This window comes from Pteropus medius, unplaced genomic scaffold (genome assembly GCF_902729225.1).
Source record: "Pteropus medius unplaced genomic scaffold, Ma_sr-lr_union100, whole genome shotgun sequence".
In the NCBI taxonomy this organism is placed as follows: domain Eukaryota; kingdom Metazoa; phylum Chordata; class Mammalia; order Chiroptera; family Pteropodidae; genus Pteropus; species Pteropus medius.
In genome coordinates, this window is record NW_024352787.1 from 14,180,825 (window position 1) to 14,202,639 (window position 21,815).

The 21,815-nt window shown below is 34.9% G+C and overlaps 1 protein-coding gene across 3 annotated transcripts; it reads left to right on the forward strand.

The window, feature by feature from the left end:
- The first annotated feature begins 250 nt into the window (after nt 1–250).
- On the forward strand, nt 251–21,067 carry DLD (dihydrolipoamide dehydrogenase). 3 transcript variants are annotated; one of them, XM_039849127.1, is made up of 16 exons: nt 268–407; nt 1,166–1,269; nt 1,882–1,960; nt 6,525–6,604; nt 7,094–7,162; nt 7,732–7,801; nt 8,870–8,953; nt 9,183–9,283; nt 9,596–9,739; nt 10,160–10,261; nt 17,120–17,310; nt 17,963–18,133; nt 18,430–18,619; nt 19,038–19,175; nt 20,110–20,199; nt 20,291–21,067. In XM_039849127.1, the coding sequence occupies exons 6-16, from the start codon at nt 7,762–7,764 to the stop codon at nt 20,354–20,356; spliced, it is 1,317 nt and encodes a 438-aa protein (XP_039705061.1). In that variant the 5' UTR covers nt 268–407; nt 1,166–1,269; nt 1,882–1,960; nt 6,525–6,604; nt 7,094–7,162; nt 7,732–7,761; the 3' UTR covers nt 20,357–21,067. The 3 variants fall into 3 exon arrangements, with proteins under 3 accessions (XP_039705059.1, XP_039705060.1, XP_039705061.1); XM_039849125.1 differs by lacking the exon at nt 1,166–1,269 and having other exon boundaries at nt 251–407; XM_039849126.1 differs by lacking the exons at nt 1,166–1,269; nt 8,870–8,953 and having other exon boundaries at nt 251–407.
- The last annotated feature ends 748 nt before the right edge of the window (nt 21,068–21,815 follow it).

The following is a 21,815-nucleotide window of genomic DNA, read 5'->3' on the forward strand; positions in this document are numbered from 1 at the left end:
CAATCAAGAACTTGTAAAGCTTTACTTTCTGCAGCATATATCAAGCAAAGGATAGTCTCGTTTTTTTCATTTCGTCTTGCAAGTAGTAGAAGATCGCATTACAATTCCGGACAGTTTTTTACCACCCCCTAAAACGGTGCCTCAATCCCCACTGCCACAAAGCACTACCTTCTTTACGGCAGTGTACGACGCCGAGCCTGATAGGAACGCCTTTTCCGCCGGGTGCAGACCGCGCTGGCCAATCGCTCGGCTTTCGACCCATGACGTAAGCCACACTTGTGCATGCGCAGGGCGGGGAGACCTTGGAAGGCGGTGGAGGTTCTTGCGGGAGGTGAAAACGTTGGCGGAAAGCAAAGTACAGCGCAAAAATGCAGAGCTGGAGTCGTGTGTACTGTTCCTTGGCCAAGGTGAGGGCCGACTGGATGAGGTCGTGCTGAGCCAGAGGCACCGGGAGGCCGGCTGACGCGGCCTAATTGGTATGGGTGGGAGAGGCCGGCGGCCTGGCTGGGACCATCCGCAGACTCGCCCCTGAACCGGCTTAGTCCAGGCCGCGGCCGGGAGGCAAAGGTCTGGGCTGTGAAGAAGTCCTGCCGTTATGTGACGGCCAGCAGTCACACACACTCTAGTTGTAGGTCAGGGTCATGGGGCATGTGGTCACACAAAGGCCTTTCCGTTTTGGAGAAGGAAGTAGAAATTGCCCTTTCTCCGTATGATCTCTGGCTCTTAATGCCTTATACTCTCCTAATCCGTGTCCCTGAGGGACCTAACTTTGTGCACTAGGCAAGTAACCCAAGGGCCACTGCTTGAAAGACCCAGACCTAGACAGCACCAACGGGTAGCCAACCCTAGGAATTCCTCATCCCGTTAGTGTTTACGGCTTTAAATTAGTGTTCATTGCCATGCCTCCTAGGGACTTATTTTTAATTATCGTAGGTTATCGTTAAGACATCCGCGCACCAACTACAGCCAGATTGTATATATATGGGATTGTGGCTGAGTACTACATTGATGGAGACTCTAAAGATAATATAACTATCAAACTCCTTTGTTTCGAAGATGAGTAATCTGTTCTCGAAAGTTAATGTAACATGTTGAAATCACACTTTTAATGAGGGCCAGAGCTGGGACTAAAATTCAGGATTGACATTTAGTTTTCCCCTCTTAGGTCTACTGTTCCAACCTCAGGTGCAAGAATTGCCTTGGAATAGAGAACGTTACTAATCAGTGTAGGTTTTGTCGCTGCCTCCCATTTGCCTGCTGTGATAGGAGGTATTTGCTCTGTTTGTGCCTCGCTATTCTAGGAAATAGTAGTCATTGATATTTAGAGGTTGTTGTGGAGATTATGATGTAGTTTGTAGAACTGTAGTAGTTCTTGAATATGAATACGTTACTTAGTGTGTTTTCCTAAATTTCCATGTCTAATTTTTTGTTCATAGTTGACGGTTCAGGAACATGAGCATAGATTTTATGTGATAGATTTGAGTTAGGAAACTAATTACAAGTAAAAGGATTGTCGTAATGTAGGGTATTCAAATGCTTATTCAAGTACTTTAAGAACTTCAATTATGATATTAAAATGATAACCTGGTACCTAAAATTAGCCATATTTTCTGAAAATTCAATAAAATTAACACCATTGAATAACATGTTTATTAGGTTAAACATGAAATGTTTGCATATGCATAATAAAAAGATAGTGTGGCAAGCTGAGGTTGAAAAGTTTAATTATTGTCAAAGTGGAGAAATTTGTATGTAACCTTTGGGTGGTAATGGAAGATGCATTACTAATCAGTGCTTGATCCATTTGCCCAAAGTCATGTTTTCATTGACTTTTAGTAGGTCTTTATTTACATAATTGGGACATTTTCTCTTTTCTTCCAGAGAAGCCATTTCAGTCAAATATCTCATGGCATACAGGGAATTTCTGCAGTGCCTCTGAGAACTTATGCAGATCAAACAAGTAAGTACTTAGTGAAACAGTTGTCCCTCAAGATTGTTCATACATTTATTCACTTAAATGTTTATTGAGCACCTGTTGTGTTCCAAGTGATGAACAAGGCAAAGCCCTTATTGAACTTATCTGATTCCATTAAAGACAAATAATATACAAGTAGCAGATCAATATTTTGGGAAGTGATTGAAAATTAAAGCAGGTAGTTGGGAGAAAAAGAAAGTATTTTAGGTAAGGGGTCAGAGCTCTTTTGAGGAGACGATGTCTGAGCACGGGTCTGAATGAAGTGAGGGAGTGAGGAGATTATTTCAGGCAGAGGGAAACAGCAGTGAGAAGGGTCTGAGGTGAGGATTTGCTTGTGTAGTTTAAGGAATTGCAAAAAGACTGGTTGTGGCTGGAGCAAAGACTTATACAACGTAAAATCGGAGAGGTGGGTGGAGATCAGATCACGTAGAGTTATGTAAGCTGGGCCAGGGAGTTTGGATTTTACTCCAGGTAAAACCACTGAAGGGTTTTGAACAGGGTGATGACTTTATGTATTTACCTTTAAAAAGTTAATTCTGTCTGCTGGTCTGGTTGTTTTGGTTGCTTAACATTGTTTAGAATGTGAGATGACTTTTTTCACCTCCTGAATGAAAATGTTGATGGGATCAAAAGCACATTTTAAAGACTAGAAAGATGTGTCCTAAAAGGAAGCTATGGATTATGGGTACTTTCTTCTTTATACTTTTTTTATATTTTTGAAGTTTATACGTTTTATTTTTTAAAGTATTTAAAACAGAAAGTCAGTGGACTTATAGTAAGGTATGTTGGCCTCCCAATACCAAGGATATCGATTATTTGAAATCACTTGTTTTGACATTTAATGGAATTACACATATGATTATAAGTTGCATGGCACATCTTAAAGCGTCATTGTACAAATACTATTAGCTGGGGGAAACTGACCATCAGTTTCCTTTTATTCTGTGAAATAATTTTATCCTGTATCCTTAACTATTGTCAAACTATTATCATTTTGGAGATTTTCTTCTTAGAAGAAAGTAGGGGGAGGATTCCATCACTAATAACCAACAATGATTGATTTATCTTAGCTTTGAACAGGTCAGGAATTCCTTTTAAAAATACTAATTAGATGGTAGACCATTATACCCTTTGTCTCCTTTTTTTTTCTTTCAGTTTTATTGAGATATAATGGGCATACATACTTTGTCTCCTTCGTTAAATGGGAATATTATGTATTCTAAACTCACACATAGGAGAAATGTTAGATTGTCATTTCCAAAGCATGCAATTAAGGACGTTCCATGGCTAATTCTATACTCGGAAACATTCAAACGAAGATTGTTTAGTGCCTTCTATTTGCTAGGCGGTCTGGAGCAAGAACTTAAATTTTAATGGAACGAGGGTAACTGAGCCCTTACGAATCAAACAGTTCAGTGATTCTTTGACATTGAGTAAATTATAGATCCCTTTGTACACAGGTAGATACAATGTGTCAAGTCTTTGGATGAAGTAACAAGCATTTTTACATACATATTTATATTCATCTTAGGTATTTATTTATTGGCAAGGACTGTGACCTTTTGTTTAGCACTTAAAATGGCACAGTTAAGTACTCAATACTTATTCATTATTTCAACAAGTATGGAGTATCTACTCTGCTAGTTGTTGGGATACAGAAGTGAATAAGACAGACGAGGTGCAGCTTTTATAAGGTTTATAGTCCATTTGGGGAAGACAAACATTCAACAGATAATTAAGTGTAATTGTAATAAGAACTCTACAGGCTAAGCATAGGGAGCTATGAAATCTACATATGGATTGAGAACGTTTACAGAATTTTTCATAAGGAAATGATTGTGATATCTGAAAAGGGTTGGAGTGGTAGTAGCGGATATGAGAAGAAGTGTTCCAGATAGAGGAAACAGCATGCTAGAATACTTTTATGTGGGAAGGAGCATAGTGCATTTGAGTAACTTGAAAAGAGCCAGAGTGGCTGAAGTGTGTTAAAGATGGTGAGCTAACTTCTCCAGATTATGAAAGATTCTAACACTTTTATTTTGAGGGTAGTTGAAAGTCATTGAAATGTTTTAAGCAGGGATATGATATGACTATATTTGTTTTTAAAGATCATTCTGGTTGCAAATTGGAGTTTTTATTGTAATTCTTTTTCTTTCTTCCTATACTGTAAGAACCAGGGCTGTGTCATTTATTGGTAGTCCAGGAGTTTTGTGTCTGTAATGTAAAATGCATATTGTCAGGATTTTTTCTAGGCAGATGGAACAGAATGTGTATAGGTAGACCAGCATAGTTCTGTGGGTGTAAGCTAACAGTAATTCACTATTGCTGAAGTTTAAACTGCATGGTATTAGTGGATAAGTAGGATGTGGTGGGAGACAAGGCTGGAGAAATAGTTACTGAAGAGATTTGGTGCTGTATTTAGGAACTTGGACTTTATCCAAAAAGACAGGGAAACCAATGGAGAGTAGGAGAATAAGGTCTGAGTTGGGTTTTAGCAGGGAGTAACAATGGAACAGTAGTATGTACGGTGTTATAGAGGGTGGGAATGAGATTGGAGGCCGCAAGACTAAAGTTAGGAGGTAGATCTAAGGAGGGAAGAAACATTTGAGTGCCTAATATGCACCTGGCATCCTTAGGGTCTTGATGTGCATTATCTTTAACCTCACAACCCTTGGATATGGGTATTAATTGTTACTATTGTCCTTATGTTACATCAAAGCCAAAGAGGTTAAATAATTTGCTCAAGAATTTAAGTGGTGGTAGAGCTTAATATTTGAACTCTACCAAATTAAGGGATATTGTTAAGGTCATTTGGTTCAAAGTTTAAAAATAGAAATACATTTTATTTCATATTTAATTATGAACATGAATGAGCGAGCCAACCAGTGTGGCCAAAAAGCACAAATGGATCAGTAAAAATTGAAGCAGTACTTTTTTCATGTATTGGACTAGCTATATTTTGTTCATGTATTGAGTAATCCTAATTATCATATGATATAACCAAGGAGAATCGGCACTTTGATTTATTAAGGAGAAAGGATTCTTAGATTTTGTGTATAATTGAGTTGGATAACTTCTTAGTTGTCTTCCAACACAGGTTCTCTGATTCTGTTCAAGGCCAGCAAAGGTTTTTTTGAGTGATACTAGTGCACTCCCATCCCCTAGGGTTGTGTGTTTTGTCGGGAAGGGGATGATAAATTAAAATTGCCATCTTTAGAGGTCAGAATATAGCTGTCATATGGCGAATACTTATGTATGTTCTAGGTACTATACTAAACTGTTTACATAGGTAATTCTGTATTATGACCCTGCGAAGTAGATGTTTTGTGGTCTTCATTTTGCAGATGAGGAAACTGAAGATGAAGTAGGTTAAATTACTCACCTAAGTTCAGATAGCTAGTCATTATAAAGCTGTATTATTGCTCTTGGGGATTTTAGTTTATGATAGTTGAAATTGAGGAAGGAATAGTATTGAATAATAGAAAGACCACTGGAAGTAGAGACAAAAAACTTAATTTTTTCTCTATTGTCTGCTTGCTAGATGACCATGGGCAAGTTCATTAACCTCTCTGAACCTTGTGTTTCTTATCGGTGAAATGTCAGATATATACCATTCTTACCTTCTTTATAAGAAGTTCTGAGAATCAAACATAGTATGTGGAAGTGTGTTAAAAACTGCTAAATGGTAGAATAATTGAGATTGTAAGGACAGTGAAGGGGGAGGAGAAGGGAGACTCTCCTAATTCCTAATTGTTGCTTTATTTGAAGTTAGATTGAGGAGAATGGGAATAACTGAATATATTTTGTACATTTGTTTTGTAATTATGTTGCTAAGGCTGCTGATCAGAGTTAATTTTGAATTTTTTGTCTTTATGTGATAAATATCCAGAATAGTTAACAGAATATTCTGGTTATCTTATTTTAAACTTTACAAAATTTATCAATATTCACATAAAGTTCAAAACATATTTGCCATGTGTTATAGGAAAGCTGATTTTTTTTTCCCCCTGATGTCTCAGAAGTTAAGAACCTGAAAGAGGTAATCAGTCTTTATTAACAGTACCAAGGTATTACACAAAATTGCCTTATTTAATCCTAACATCAATTATTTAAGGCAGTATTATTGTTTCTCTATTACAGGAAAAAAGTCACTTGGTCACACAACTATTAAGTGTCAGAGCTAAGATTTGAAGCCACGTGTGTCAGATTCTATAGCTCAGGCACTTTCCTTTATACAGATGTGTATTCCAGTGTCATGAAATGCCTATTATCATTAAATAAAATTATGTGGTATTTAGCAGTCAGTGGATATAGAACTTAGTTGTATTTCCATATCCCATAATGAACAAATGGAAAATGAAATAGAAAAATCTGTGGCATATTCAGTTACATCAAAGAGTACCAAATACCTAGGAATAAAATATTACTGTTTAGAAAATGCTAGTTATTTTCACTCTCGTGTAGGTTTAAAATATCTTTTTTTAATTGTACTGTTTTTGGTCAATATTAAGCAATTTAACGGTTTTATATCAATTTGCTTTTATTGTAGTTGATGCTGATGTAACAGTGATAGGTTCTGGTCCTGGAGGATATGTTGCTGCTATTAAAGCTGCCCAGTTAGGCTTCAAGGTAAGATTTAGACTAAAACTAGGTGTTGGATCATATTCACAAAATACTTGCAGGTAGATAATAATGGCAAATAAGTTCTTAAATCTGTAAATTATATTTAAGCCTGAGACTAATGAAGAGAGGGTTCATTTAGTTGTACTATTCTCATGAACTGAAAAACGAGGTCCATTATCCCCCCGCCAATACTTTTCATTGGCTTCTAATCACACCTTGGAAGATACAGAAATAGAGCTAAAAGCATGTATTTGGTAATGTTAAACAAATGGAAATACCTCTTAGAATAATTCACTTTTGGGTTAGCCTGAGTTTACTATTATTAAAATGATAAATTACAAAGGACTGTATATCATTCACACACTCACACTCACCAACCCACCCACCTACCTTGAGTAGCTTGTTTTGTAGAACTAAGACAAATACATTTGGAATTTTAGTGAACCGAAATATTGCAGGTTATGTGCAGTTAAATAATGTTTTCTTTTGTTATAGACAGTCTGTGTTGAGAAAAATGAAACACTTGGTGGAACATGCTTGAATGTTGGTTGTATTCCTTCTAAGGTGAGCATATATTTTGTACAGTACAGAAATTTTTTCATTGGTCACCAACTAGAAGGATGTATTGAGACTAGAATATTAGACTGATACAGTTATTGCAAAATAAACAACCCATTGATGATAAACATGCTTTTCCTTTGTAAAATTTAGAGTGTTGTCACCAGTCTACCATACATTCTTGAAATAACTTTCTGGTCTCAGAATGCCTAGTGTTTTCATTCAACCACACTCTGATGTTACTTTTTTTCTCTTCAGCTTTCCTTGAACAATGAAACAGATAATAGGTTGTAAATTCTTTTAGGTAGTTTATATATTAAGTAAACATGATTACCTTTTTCACCTGCCACCCTGAAGTGTGTACTTATCTTTTTGCTTCTAAAGAAAGTAAAGATTTTCCTTCTTGTTTGTTGAGCATTTTTTATGTCATTTATCATTTGTCTTAGGTTAATTATGTAAGAACAAGAACTGAATTGGTGTGGTCTTATGCACTATTCCACGTGCAGAATGTCATTTCATAAGTGGTTTTTGATTGTATATTGTCTGCTTTGAACATTTTGTCTTCTTTCCGGTAGGCTTTATTAAATAACTCTCATTATTACCACATGGCCCATGGAAAAGATTTTGCATCTAGGGGAATTGAAAGTAAGTATACTTTCATATTTAGCAATATTACCAGCCATACTTAACTCTTCTGGCTAAAGACAACTTGTGCCTGATGAGTGTGTAATATATGTTTAGTGAGGGAAGTGTAAGAAAAAGATCTTAAAAATGTAGAGAGATTTACTTAACAAAGAAGGCTTAATTCAGATTTCTACCATGACATCTGCTCCTTTGTCAACTTTTGTGTGAAGTCTACTGTGTGTGTGTGCGTGTGTGCATCTTCTTGAAACCTGGAGATCGTTTGAGAGTGTGGGGGCACTGGACTCCTGAGTGCTATGGGCAGATAATGGCGAAGGAACGAAGGTCTACCCAAGTTATTGGTAGTGGAAAGAGCAGAAAAGAGAGGGAAGGATATGGCATAGTGGAAAATGACATTTTATAACATTTTAACTTATGTCTTGTCTCCTGCCATTCTTTTGGGTCTGTTTTCATTATTTCTCTCCAACTATCGTTGACAGATACATCCAGAAGGTTAGTTTGTTCTAGGAAGGGCTTAAACACACCTTGGGAGCCTGTTTTTACATTCATTTGATTCTTGGTAGCAGTGGGTATCTGAAAGAATAAGCTGCAGTGTTGGCAATCTGGAGAGTCTAAAGGTGATGTATATACACTAAAGCAAATATTGTATTAAACTCGATGAAAAGTAGAATCAGAACCCACTTTCCTTACCCACTAAGGAAAGAAGAGAGGATTAGTTAAGAGACCTGCATCGTAGGCAGAACTGCCTGTTCTAGCTCTATGACTGTAGGTAAATCAAATTTCTCAGGGTCTTTGCTTTCTCATCTCTAAGATATATGTTGGTTGGTTGAGCTGATTTCTAAGATACCATTCTTTTAAAGTTCTATGAGTTGATCTTCTTCATCTTACATTGTTGCTTCAGAGTTCTTTTCTGAGGTAGATGAGTGATTAAAATCTAATTGATTAAACTCATTTTCTGTATTTGAAGTTTTCTAATTTTATTAGTTTTTGTTTCATGAAATTTAGTATTTCCTTTTATTTAAAATTTCAGGTGATGTTTTTGTTTGCCATTTCTACTTAAATCTCTTCCAGGCTTAGGATCATCATACAGTGTTTGGAGAATATGTTGTCACAGTGGTAGATCATGTTTAATTTCGGACTGCATTTTTCCCAAAGGTGGATTTTTTTGTAGTGTTTGATAGATTATGTTATTGTAATATGATATTGTTGGGCTTTTGCCAGATAGGATTATTATGTCAGTAATTAAATTTAGAAAAGTTATATTGCCTTATAAATAGTTCTATAAGCATTAGGTTGAAATTTTCCAGACCTTGATTAGTGAAAAATATCATACATTGTTTTAAGAATTTAGCTAAGCACTAAAGATTTATTTAATAAATTACAGTGTCTGAAGTTCGCTTGAATTTAGAGAAGATGATGGAGCAGAAGAGTACTGCAGTAAAAGCTTTAACAGGTGGAATTGCCCACTTATTCAAACAAAATAAGGTCAGTGTGTTTAATGTTCATATTTTTGCTTTATTTTATATATACATTAAACATAGCTTTATGCTGATAGAGTGATGCTATTAGAACTTGGCTGCTGGGGGATATTTATTTAATTTAAAACAGTATGCTAACCTGAAATTGATTTCCCTAACATATATAACAAATTTTTAGCTGCTCCATGTATAGCATTACTAAGTAAGGGCATTTTGTATTAGATAAATTGTTTAATAGAGTGGTTTTTTTTTTCCTGTCAATCATGTTTGTTTATCGAAAAATGTTTTAAACTTTGTGATTTATAAATATTTTATAAAGGTTGTTCACGTAAATGGATACGGAAAGATAACTGGGAAAAATCAGGTCACTGCTATGAAAGCTGATGGCAGCACACAAGTTATCGATACAAAGAACATTCTTATAGCTACAGGTTCAGAAGTTACTCCTTTCCCTGGAATCACGGTATTTATGCTATTTACAACTGCCAAAATCTTCTTTCAGAAATACATTTTATAAATTACTTTATTCATGCTAGCTATTAACTTTGAATGAAAGATTTCTGACTGAAATACTATATTTTGACCGTCATTCACCTTTGGGAAGTTGCCCGTCTTTATTCTGCAGTGATTTTGACCAGAAATAGAACACTTTACAATATAGTTTAATTCAACATAAAGTTTTGTTTTGAAATGCTTAATAAAAATTTTAAGTGACTATTTTTCATGAGGCTTGATAAAATTGAGTATATGGATAGAAGTCATAGATACTTCAAAACAAATGACTTAGTATTTTTAGTTATTGTACTGAGTGTGATCACAGTTTATAAATCAATAGGTTTTTCTAAATGATTTTGATTGTATCTTTTAAATATTATTATTATAGATTGATGAAGATACAGTAGTGTCATCTACAGGAGCTTTATCTTTAAAAAAAGTTCCAGAAAAGATGGTTGTCATTGGTGCAGGCGTAATAGGTGTGGAATTGGTAAGTAATGTCTGTGTCTTATTGCCTCCATGGGATTGGAAGCTACATAATGGTCCCCTCTTTGATTCTTCGTATGTTACAGGCACATCAACATTGAGTTTTGTTTAAATATTTCTAGTAGTCAAGAGTTTTCAAGACAACCTATGTATGTAATCATTAATCATTAGAACATTCTCTTTTATTTTGAAATCTCTTTCCCTGTATATTCCACTCTTTCTGTTCCCTAGAACTGGACTAATTTAAAAAATTTTTTGACAGCCCTTCAGGCCTTTTAGTCTTTCAGAAGGCAGCTCTCATTCTGAGCAAATTGCATTTCAGATAAAGACCATGACTGACATGATCTGGTTCTTCCCTTCCTCTCCATCCTCATCTCAATTCCTCTTATGTATTAGAGATGTCAGACTATTTGCAGTTCTCTGAATACCATGCTATTTTATACCCTCTGCTTGCCTGTGGAAAGAGCTAGACCCTCAAATTCACCATTGAGTATAATTTTAGCTGAGGATTTGCCATATATACCCTTTATTATATTGAGGTACTTTCCTTCTGCACTCATTATATCGAGTGTTTTAATCATAAATGGATGTTGTATCTTGTTGAATGTTTTCTGTGCATCTATTGATGTCATATGGTTTTTATCTTGTATTTTGTTAATGTGGTGTATCATATTGATTTGCATATGTTGAACAATTCTTGCATCCCTGGAATGAATGTTACTTGATTGTGACGTATAATCCTTTTAATGTGTTGTATTTGATTTGCTGGTATTTTGTTTAGGATTTTTGCATCTATGTTTATCAGAGATACTGGCCTGGGATTTCCTTTTTCTGTGTTGTCCTTGTCTGATTTTGGTATCAGGGTAATGTTGGCCTCATAAAATGAATTAAGAAGTATTCTCTCAAAATTTTTTGGAAGAGTTTGAGGGTAGATATTAAATCTTTGAATATTTGCTAGAATTCCCAAGTGAAGCCGTTTGGTCCTGGACTTTTGCTTTTGGGGAGGTTTTTCATGACTGTTTCAGTTTCCATACTAGTGATTGGTCTATTTAGGTTTTCCAATTCTTTATGGTTCAGCCTAGAAAGGTTAAATATTTCTAGGAATTTGTCTGTTTCTTCTAGCTTATTAAATTTGGTGGCATATAGCCTTTCATAGTGTTCTTGTTTAATCCTTTGTATTTCTGGGTGTCCATTGAACTTCTCTTTAATTTCTGTTTTTATTTATTGGAGTCTTTTCTCTTTTTTCCTTAGCGAGTCTAGCCAAAGGTTTCTCAGTTTTATTTATTTTCAAAGAACCAGCTTTTTGTGTCATTAATTTATTTCTGTTTTGTTTTTGTTTATTTCTGTTCTAATTTTTATTATTTCCTTCTTTCTACTGACTTTGGACTTTTTACTAGGTTATTGGGGATTTTTCTTGTTTATGGAGGTAGGCCTGTAATGCTATAAAATTCCCTCCTAGTACTGCTTTTACTGTATCCTCCAAATTTTGGTATGTCGTATTGTCATTTTCATTTGTCTCTATGTACTTTTGATCTCTTAATTCTTCTTTAACCCAGTAGTTGTTCAGTAGCATGTTTAAAACCCACATGTTGTGGTTTTCCCAGCTTTCTTTTTGTAGTTAATTTCCAGTTTCATACTGTTGTGTTAGGAAAATATGCTTGGTAAGATTTCAGTCTTTTTAATTTTATTGTGATTAGTTTTGTGCTGCTAACATACGTTCTGTCCTTGAGAATGTTCCATGTGTACTTGAGAAGAATGTGTAGTCTGTTGTTTTGGGATGAAAAGATTTATAATTGTTGATTATGTCCCTTTGGTCTAATGCCATTTATGGCCAGTATTTCCTTTTTGACACTCCGGATGATTTGACCATTTATGTCAGTGGGGTATTCAGGTTTCCACTAGTATTTTCGTCAATTTACCCCTTTAGATTTGTTACTAATTGCACTATTTGCACCTGTCCCTCAACATATGTGGATTACCTGTTCCAAGTGTCTTTTTTTATAATGAAAAATACTGCATAAAGAGTCCACCAGTATAAAAAAAATACTGAAGAAATAGTCCATATAAGTCATAAAAATATTTATTTCACATTTTTACAAAAAAATGCTAATGAAAATTCAGAAAAACTAAAAATTTTATTCGCTGTTGGTGTCTGTACTATAATCTAAAGCAGTCAGCCTTCTCATTTTAATTGGTACAAAGTCACTATCTTCATCGCTCGAAATATTTGGTAGTACTACTTTGGTTTATTTATGATTTTGGATGACCTTTTCCCAACCCCATCTTTTGCTAAGTTTTATAAATTATTCGATATTCACTGGTGACATTTAAAAAAATCTTTTTGAAATTTTAAAGCTCATTGGATGTTTGGATCAATATCTAGAATTGCAGTTTTCAGTTTTGTGGCCATTTGAAGAGTTTTGTAATTATTTTCTGCAGTAAATGAAACTGGTTCAAAGTGACTGCCATATTCCTTGGCAGGATGGCCCTCATATTAAATGAATTAATTCATTATCCGTTAATTAGTGATCAACCAGTAATTTATTAATATCCAAATTCAAATTGTCAGAGCCTTTTTCTTATAATTTATTTAATAAATTAATGCCAGTTAACTCCCTCTTCAGTTCTTGGAACCATATTCCCAGGTACAACCACTTCTGGCCATATTGCTTTCTGGCAAGTACTGAAAATTGACAGCTTTATATCATTCAAAGCTAAAGCAATATTCTTGATACAGTTTAAAATTGTGTATTTCAGGCTTCTGTAACTGATTCATTATCTTCAGATATATTGAAAATATCGTTAAAACTTCATTTAATATAATTAATTTAAAGGTGGAACTAATGCCTTGATCTAAAGGTCAGATCAAGGAAGTTGTAGTTGGTGGCAAATACACAACTTTTATATTTGAATGTTCTAAGTCATGTGGATGACCATGTTCATTATTTAAAAGTTAAAGTATTTTGAAAGGAAGACATTTTTCCTTCTTATAATTTTCAGTTTTTATAGCAAAACATTTGTAAAACCAATCCCAAAAAACATCAGTAGTCACCCATGCTTTTTTATTTGCCGTCCAGTGAATGGGAAGATCATTAATACTTGTGTTAGTAAGTATTAGTTCTTTGTATGTTGCTGAGTTAAGCTATTTTTTTAGAAAGAGTAATTGCCAATAATGGAAACGAAAAAGAAAGAACTGTGTAAAATGAGACTGTGTAAATGAAAACTGCATATTCACGTAAACAGAGAATATTTACTGCATATTAAAAAACTCATGTAAACAAAGTACTGCATAAATCAAACGGTGTATACTGATAAGTGTCATGTCTTCTTGATAAATGTCCTCTTTATCATTAGAAAATGTCGATTTCTGTCTCATCTTTTTTATCTTGGAATCTATTTTGTCTGATAAAAGTATGGCTACACTTGCATTTCTCTGGATGTCATTCGCTTGGAGGATCACTTTCTACCCCTTTACTTTGAGCCTATGTTTGTCTTTGCAGCTGAGGTGGGTCTCCTGACCCACCTCTTAAAATCTATCCCACTGTTCCGTGCCTTTTAGAAGGCACCTTTGTTCACTGCTATACCACCAATGCTCCTCTGCTTTTTGATTGGAGAATTCAGTAAATTTACATTTAGGGTGATTATTGATATGAGGACTTACTATAGCCATTTTATCTCGTGTTTTCTAGTTGCTCTGTGTTTCCATTATTTCTTTTTCCTTGTATTTCTGTCTGCTATTTCAGTTTGGTGGTCTTCTGTGATTTTTTTTTTTTACTTTCCTCTTTTTTTATGTTACATGTCTCAGCTCTAGATTTTTGTTTTGTGATTACTGTTACATTTTTTGGGGGGAAAATGTTTCACACATACAGTAGTTTTTTCCTTTCTGATTGTATCTACATTCACCTGTGTAAGTTGAGTCCTTTTCCTCTTTTCATGATTGTTGTCACAGATAATCCTTTTTTGTGTTGTGCATTCATTTCCAGATTGCAGAAGTTACAGTCTTTTAAAAAATTTTTTTCCCTTTAATCTTTATATAATAATTACATGTTTACTACCCTATTCTGAAATTGAGTTGCAGTTACCTGCTTCTGTTTGTCAACCTACTCAAAGTTTTGTATACTTTTGTCTTTTCGTTTTAGGTAGAAGAGTTCCTTTAAACATTTTATAATGCAGGTTTTGTGGTAAATTCCCTCAACTTTTTGTCTGCGATAGCCTTTATATATCTAAAGGATAAATGCTGGATATATTATTCTTGCCTGGTGTTTTCTTTTTCAATATTTGAATATTTCATTCCACTCTCCTGGCTTGTACGTTTTCTGCTGAAAAATCTGGTGATAATCTAATGTCGTTGCCTTTGTAGATTGCAGTCTTTTTCTCCCCCTCTTGGCTGCCTTGAGAATTCTTTGTCATTAACTTTTCATAGTTTTGCTATAATGCATATTAGAGGAGGTCCTTTTGCATTGAGATCATTAAGTGTTCTGTTAGCATCTTGAATTTGAGGGTCTAGTTCTTTCTGTAAGCTTGAGAAGTGCTCATCAATTATTTGTTTGCATAAGCTCTCTGTTTCCTTTGCTCCCTCTTCTCCTTGGTATACCCATTATTCTTATGTTGCTCTTTCTAATAGAGTCAGTTCTCATAATGTTCTTTCACTTTTTTTTTTTTAACTCTCACTTATCTCTCGTCTTCCCCCTGAGTCATTTCTAGATTTCTGTCTTTGAGCTCATTAATTCTCTCTTCCATCTGTTACCGTTGTTTCTAAGGCTCTAATGCATTCTTCATCTCATTTATTGAGTTCTTCAGCTCCAGTTTTCTCTTTGGTTCTTTTTTATAGTTTCAGTCTCTTTGGTTAAGTACTCTTTTTGTTCATTAATTTTATTCCTGAGCTCACTGAAGTACTTTCTGTGTTTTTTTGTATCTCATTGTGTTTTTTCGTAACTGCGCAATCTCGATTTCTCTGTCATTTAAATCACATACTTCTATATCTTCGAGTTCTGTTTGTGGAAACTTTATTTTAAATCACAGACTTCTACATCTTTGAGTCCTGTTTGTGGAGACTTTATTTTCTTTCTGAGCTGCCTTGTTACCTTGGTTTTTCAAAGTACTTGATGGATTGTTTTTCTGCCTGGGCATTTGAGGTAGTGGACTCTTCTTTTTTAGGTACTGTTTTGCTCTTAATTCAGCTGATTACATAGAGGTCTTTCTTTTGTTCTCCAGTAGGTGGTGCCATAGTGCAAGTTTTACTTTTCTCTTACTGGCACTACTGGCACCTCCAGGATCTTGGTGGCTTGGTGTAGCTTGGTTCTAGGGAAATGCCCGCTATTCCCTGTAGAGGTGGTTGTCCTCTCTGCATCTGAGTTGCCTGGGTACCATTCCCATGATGGGATGTGACTGGTGTTGGGGTTCTGGGCCTGTGACTTTCTGGCTCCTTGTAACCAGAGGCTGCCAGCCATGCTGTTTTATCTGAGGTGTCACTGCTACCTCTACCAGGTTCTACTGTGAAAGGTGGGGGAGGGTGTATGTATGTGACGGGAGAGGTAAGTTTGGTTGTCTGCGGTTTTGCTTTGATAGTATTGGTAGTGGCTAGTCCACTCTGCTGCCACACCACTGTGCTACATTTCCCCCCTTGTCACCAGGTTTAACTGCAGTGGGTGCTGGCCACCAAGCCAGAATGTTGTGTCTGCCGCTCTGGCTCTCCTGGCTGCCATGTTAGGGCTGTAGCTGACTCCTTCCCCACTACCCTGTTAGCTGGGGCTGCATCAGGTGCTAGACTGTTTCTGTGGCCCCCTTCTCTATCCTTCCCCCATCCTGCCTCCCATGCTCATTGCAATACACCTACATTCAGATCTCTCAGACATGTTTGTGTGTTCAGCAGGGAATCCTTTGTTGAATTACAGTTGTCCAACTTGTAATTTTAAGGGGAAAACCAAGGGGTCTTCTCACTCCATGATGCTGATGTCACTCTTAAATATTGTGTTCTTAATACTGTTTTGAAGAGAAGTTTTTAATTTTGATGAAGTTTAATTTATATACATTTTTTTTTCCTTTAATGGATTGTGCTTTTGGTGTTGTAGCTAAGAAACCTTTGTGTCATTCAAGGTCACAAAGATTCTCTCCTGTGTTTTTTCCTAGAAATTTTATAGTTTTGTGTTTGACATTTAGGTCCAGATCCATTTAAAGTTAATTTTTGTATGTACTTGTTACTTATGTTCTCTTGTCTGTTTCAAATGTGAATATTCAGAAGTTAAAATTGTTAAAATGTTAAAAAAAATCAACATTCAGTTTAAATTATAATTTGAATGAAAAAAGTAAACATTTCTCTGTTGAGAAAATAAAACGAGTCAATTTAATATCTCACCAATAGTAATTAGTAGCACTAAGAGGCTACTTCTTCCTCTTTGGGACCTTTCTTTTCACTTGTTCCTCTCTTCCCGTCTTTGTGCAAATGTCATTCTCAGGCCTTTCATCAACCATGATATTTAAAATTGCAGTTCTTTTCCTTTCAGTACTCCTGGTTCTACTTCCTGCTTTGTTTTTCTCGTAGTACTTTACTATCCTCTTCAATTATTTGTCTTTCTCCTCTACCAGGATTTAAGTTTCCTGAGGGCAGTATTTTGGTTACAGATGTATGCCCAGCATCTAAATTGGTGCCTAGCATATAGTAGGTGCTCAATAAATGTTGAATGAATGAGTAAATAAATATATGAAGTTATACATATTTGCCATGGTGTTAATTTTAAATCTCAGAGCTTCTAATAGGAACATATTTACAAAAGAAAATATCCTACAATAAATTAATATAATTCAGTAAGCATTTGGTATAGAAACCTTTATTTTTATGATTTAAAAAAAAAATTATTTGCAGGGTTCAGTTTGGCAAAGACTTGGTGCAGATGTCACAGCAGTTGAGTTTTTGGGTCATGTTGGTGGAGTTGGAATTGATATGGAGATATCTAAAAACTTTCAACGCATCCTTCAAAAACAAGGATTTAAATTTAAATTGAATACAAAAGTTACTGGAGCTACCAAGAAGTCAGATGGAAAAATTGATGTTTCGTAAGTATGCTACATTTGTGTTTGATATAATATCCTTGTCTATTTTTCTTTAAGAAAAACCTTTTTCAGAATTAGCTATTTTATAATTTAAGACCATTTATTGCTGAATATAACTCAGTAATGCTTATCAAATCAGTCTGTTGAAATTCTTGATGAGGTTGATGCTAGAAAAATTCAGCGTTCTCATTGAAATGTATTTTTCATTGTATACATTCAGAAAAATGTAAACTCTCAACATTCAGTAAAATGAATTCAGTACTTTTAGACAAATATATGGGGGTATCAGTAATAATATTAATTACATTGCTTACTATGTGCTGGTACTCTATTAAGCACTTTTATAACTTAATGAAATAACTTGCCTGAGGTTACACAGCTAGTGCGTGGCAAAGCCACTACTTGAATTTGGGTCTGACTATAAGACCTGTTCTTAATCCATGTTACACTGCTTGTTTTTGTGAGACTTTAATGATAGGTCTGTAGAGAGTATGTACATTTTTTCATTGCCTGACCCTTATGTTTATCTTATAATAAAATATACTTAACACTGTTAGAATGTCATAAACATTTGAGAAATGTCTGGTCTTAAATTTCCAAGTCTACAGCTATTTATGTAGATGTGTTTAACAGTTGTACACTGTTCATTGTCTAGTATCGAAGCTGCTTCTGGTGGTAAAGCTGAAGTTATCACTTGTGATGTACTTTTGGTTTGCATTGGCCGACGACCTTTTACTCAGAATTTGGGACTAGAAGAGCTTGGCATTGAATTAGATCCTAGAGGTAGAATTCCAGTCAATACCAGATTTCAAACTAAAATTCCAAAGTAAGTTGCATTTTCAATAATTTTAAAATTTATGTCAAACTATTTTCAAAATGAGACTTTTGTCATACTTAATTCATTGGTTTTGGGGAAGAATGGTAAATTATATGTAAAAACAACAATTAATTGACTTTTTCATTATCCAAAGATTAGAACCCACTCAGATATTTGAAGAGCTGTATTTCATACATACTTTTGGTGACATAATAACTAGAAACATAATTTTGTTAACATGGCATAATCAAAGAGGAGTATCTGTGATTTCAGAAGGTCTCTTTTTTTTAAAATTTCTGTGATAGCATCTATGCTATCGGTGATGTGGTCGCTGGTCCAATGCTGGCTCACAAAGCAGAAGATGAAGGCATTATCTGTGTTGAAGGAATGGCTGGTGGTGCTGTGCACATTGACTACAATTGTGTACCGTCGGTGATTTACACACACCCTGAAGTTGCTTGGGTTGGCAGATCAGAAGAGCAGTTGAAAGAAGAGGTAATCCTGAATGAGGAGTTTTACTTCAATGTGTGAATTGAGTTAATGACCCTAGTGGCTGAGAATCATTTTATTATTGCATTAATGCATTTTAATAACTATATAGAACATTATAGTTTAGTTTTATATATTTTTCTTTTATAGTATTATAAAGGAGATCATTCACTTGCCTATATTCAAAAACTGGCAATTCCAGAGCTTTTCTTTTGGGCTTTGAAATACTTACAGATAGACTGAAATTTGCATTTGCTTGTGTTTCTATACAAAATATATTTCAGTAACAAGCCTTATGGTCTTCTTTATGTTCTGTGAAGAATTACCTTTTTGAGATCTATTTTCTGAACAAATGGCAGATGATTTTGTCAATGACAATGTAGTTTTTCAGTTTATGTAGATTTTCATTTTCTGTCTCTCACAGGGTATTGAGTACAAAGTTGGTAAATTCCCATTTGCTGCTAACAGCAGAGCTAAGACAAATGCTGACACAGATGGCATGGTGAAGATTCTTGGGCAGAAATCAACAGACAGAGTATTGGGAGCACATATTCTAGGACCAGTGAGTATTGTAAAAACCAGAAACGCTGTTAGGATTTCTGGAAGGCATTGCTCTTTAGAAGATTAATTTAAAGTCACCTGGTATTTACATTCTGAGGTTATTATTTACCAGTAAAGTGTGAAAATGGCCTCTTTGTGCATCGTTTCTAGCGAGGTACCAGCAACACTGTCACAGTCAGTCTTGCCCACCATGTCATCTACTTTACATATTGCAACTATTATTAACATTTTAAAACATGTACCATGTGCCTGCTTAAAACGCTCCAATGGTTCTTTTCAACTGCAGATTTATATATAGGGGCCCTCTAAATCTGGCCGTCTTCCTTTCTGACCTCATCTCTTTCCACTCTTCCCTTTTGCTTATTAATTTCCTGCCTATGGTCTTTCTCCCAATTTCATAACAGGTTAAACCTTTTCTCACTTTAGAGCCCTTGTGCTTGTAGCTTTTCTCATTTTAGAGCCCTTGTGCTTGTAGTAGTAGTACTGTTTGCTTAGAATGCTCTGCCTCCAGATCTCTGCATGAGTGACTCCTTTATTATTCAGGTCTCAGCTCATACGTTACCTTTTAAAAGAAGCCTTTTCTACCACTGAATCTGAAGCATGCCCTCATTTTAGGTGTGTGATGTAACAAAAATGGTAACATTTGAGTGCTTACTCTGTAATTAGTCTTAAATGCATTCACTAACTAATTTTCATAACTCTGTGAGATCAGTATTGCTGTACCCATTTTTGAGGCGAATAAATGGAATGAAGGACACAGTCTCTGAGTCCAGCCTATCTGGCTGCAGAGCTCAAGCTCAACTTCTCTGCCACCTTTTCTGTTAAGCTTTTTCTGACTAGAGGCAGTTAACTGCTCTTAAAACAAATCTGTCCTTTTAATATGTATTTGTTTTTGCCATGGAAACAAAATTACTTCTTGGTTTATTATTTTAAAGGGTGCTGGTGAAATGGTAAATGAAGCTGCTCTTGCATTGGAATATGGAGCATCCTGTGAAGATATAGCTAGAGTTTGTCATGCGCATCCGGTAAGTATTAACAACACAATTGATGGCCACCTGAAAATTTTTTTTGACCCACAAATACTTGATTTTTAATTTTAAATTTCTTCCCTTGCAGACCTTATCAGAAGCTTTCAGAGAAGCAAATCTGGCTGCTTCATTTGGCAAATCAATCAACTTTTAAATTAGAAGATTATATTTATTTTTTTCTGAAATTTCCTGGGAGTTTTTGTAGAGATCACATTCCTGAACAGGATATGCTCACAGCTCCAAGAATTTCTAGGACTGAATTATGAAACTTTTGGAAGGTATTTAGTAGGTTTGAACAGAATGGAATACTCTCATCTATATTTTAAATAAATTTAGTATTTTATTTCAGTACATTAATATTGAAAAAAAAGCTACTTACAGTAGTGTTCTGGAAAATTTTTTTCAGTGTATTTTTCCATGCTGTTTGTGAAAAGTTAAACTTCACTGAATTTATGTTAAGTAGCTTTTATTTCTGCTATATTAAAGTTGGATTTACTTATTATTACATGGATGGAGCTGGAGTATGTATGTGAATAGCTGTATCCAAAGCAAGGTGATCAAGTTATTTTAAACTTGGTTTTCATATTGGAATCAAGAGTCATTCATTAGAATAAGATTAAAATATGTATAAACTCAACTCATGTAAATAAAGTGGTCTCTCACTTGTTTTATTTAATCTCCAAATTCTTGCAGTTTAGAGGTAGAATTTATGTTTAGATTTTTAAGGTACCATTGAGGTCTGTAGTCTGGAGTTTATAATTCACCAAATGAAGGAGGTATATTTACGAAATTCAGATATTAAATGGCAACTTAAATGTATTACAGTGGGAAATGAAGATATGAAAATAAACATTTCTTAAATATTCTTGTATTGGTTATTCTGAGTGGATATCAAGATGGTCCGAATTCTTTTGACTGCCTCTTGTGTGTATTCTTCTTATTCTTTATTATTGCTCTTACAGGCCTGGATGTATCTTTTCCCCACATTGTAGTACAGTATTAAGGCATTTAGTAGGAGGTTAACTTGGCTATCATTACCCTTTCATCTGTTTTGGTGATGTCTACTAAATGTTTAGCATATACTTTTGGAGAAACAATATAAGGGAGTCTTTAATCTGCGTCTTTTCCTATGTCGATTTCCATTATGTCCTTTGCTGGGCCTTATTTGTTGATAAATATTTAACATGGCAATTTCTTGAAATAAGTAATGGTGTTAAATGAAAAATAGGCTTTTGCATATAATAACTAAACTTAAGAATAATTTCAGATTAAAGTAGTTCTCAAATCTGGGATAGCATAAATTTAAAGAGGGAAATAAACTATCTTAAAGTACTAGGAATATATAAACTAGATAGTCATTTGATTGTAATTTAAAGGTTATACTCGTCTTAAGGAAAAGTTTGGAGAATATATTTTATCAGCAGAAAGCTGTATGAAATAGAAAATACCATCAGTTGATGATAGCTAAAAGGAAAGTCTTTAGTAGTCTTTAGGTTTTAATTGCATTATATGTGGGTCACATTTTCCTTTTTCTTAATATGTCCAGTGGTCCTGGATTGTATTATAGTCATTATGAATGGTACATTGTGAGGACTCTGGATTCTGTTACATAC

Bases quoted from the DNA above. Each gene is read 5' to 3' on its own strand.
- DLD (XM_039849125.1), top strand. From the start codon at position 369: ATGCAGAGCTGGAGTCGTGTGTACTGTTCCTTGGCCAAG. The intron at 8,954-9,182 runs GTGGATTTTTTT...AATAAATTACAG, and splicing joins GGACTGCATTTTTCCCAAAG to TGTCTGAAGTTCGCTTGAAT. The intron at 18,134-18,429 runs GTAAGTTGCATT...TTTCTGTGATAG, and splicing joins TTTCAAACTAAAATTCCAAA to CATCTATGCTATCGGTGATG.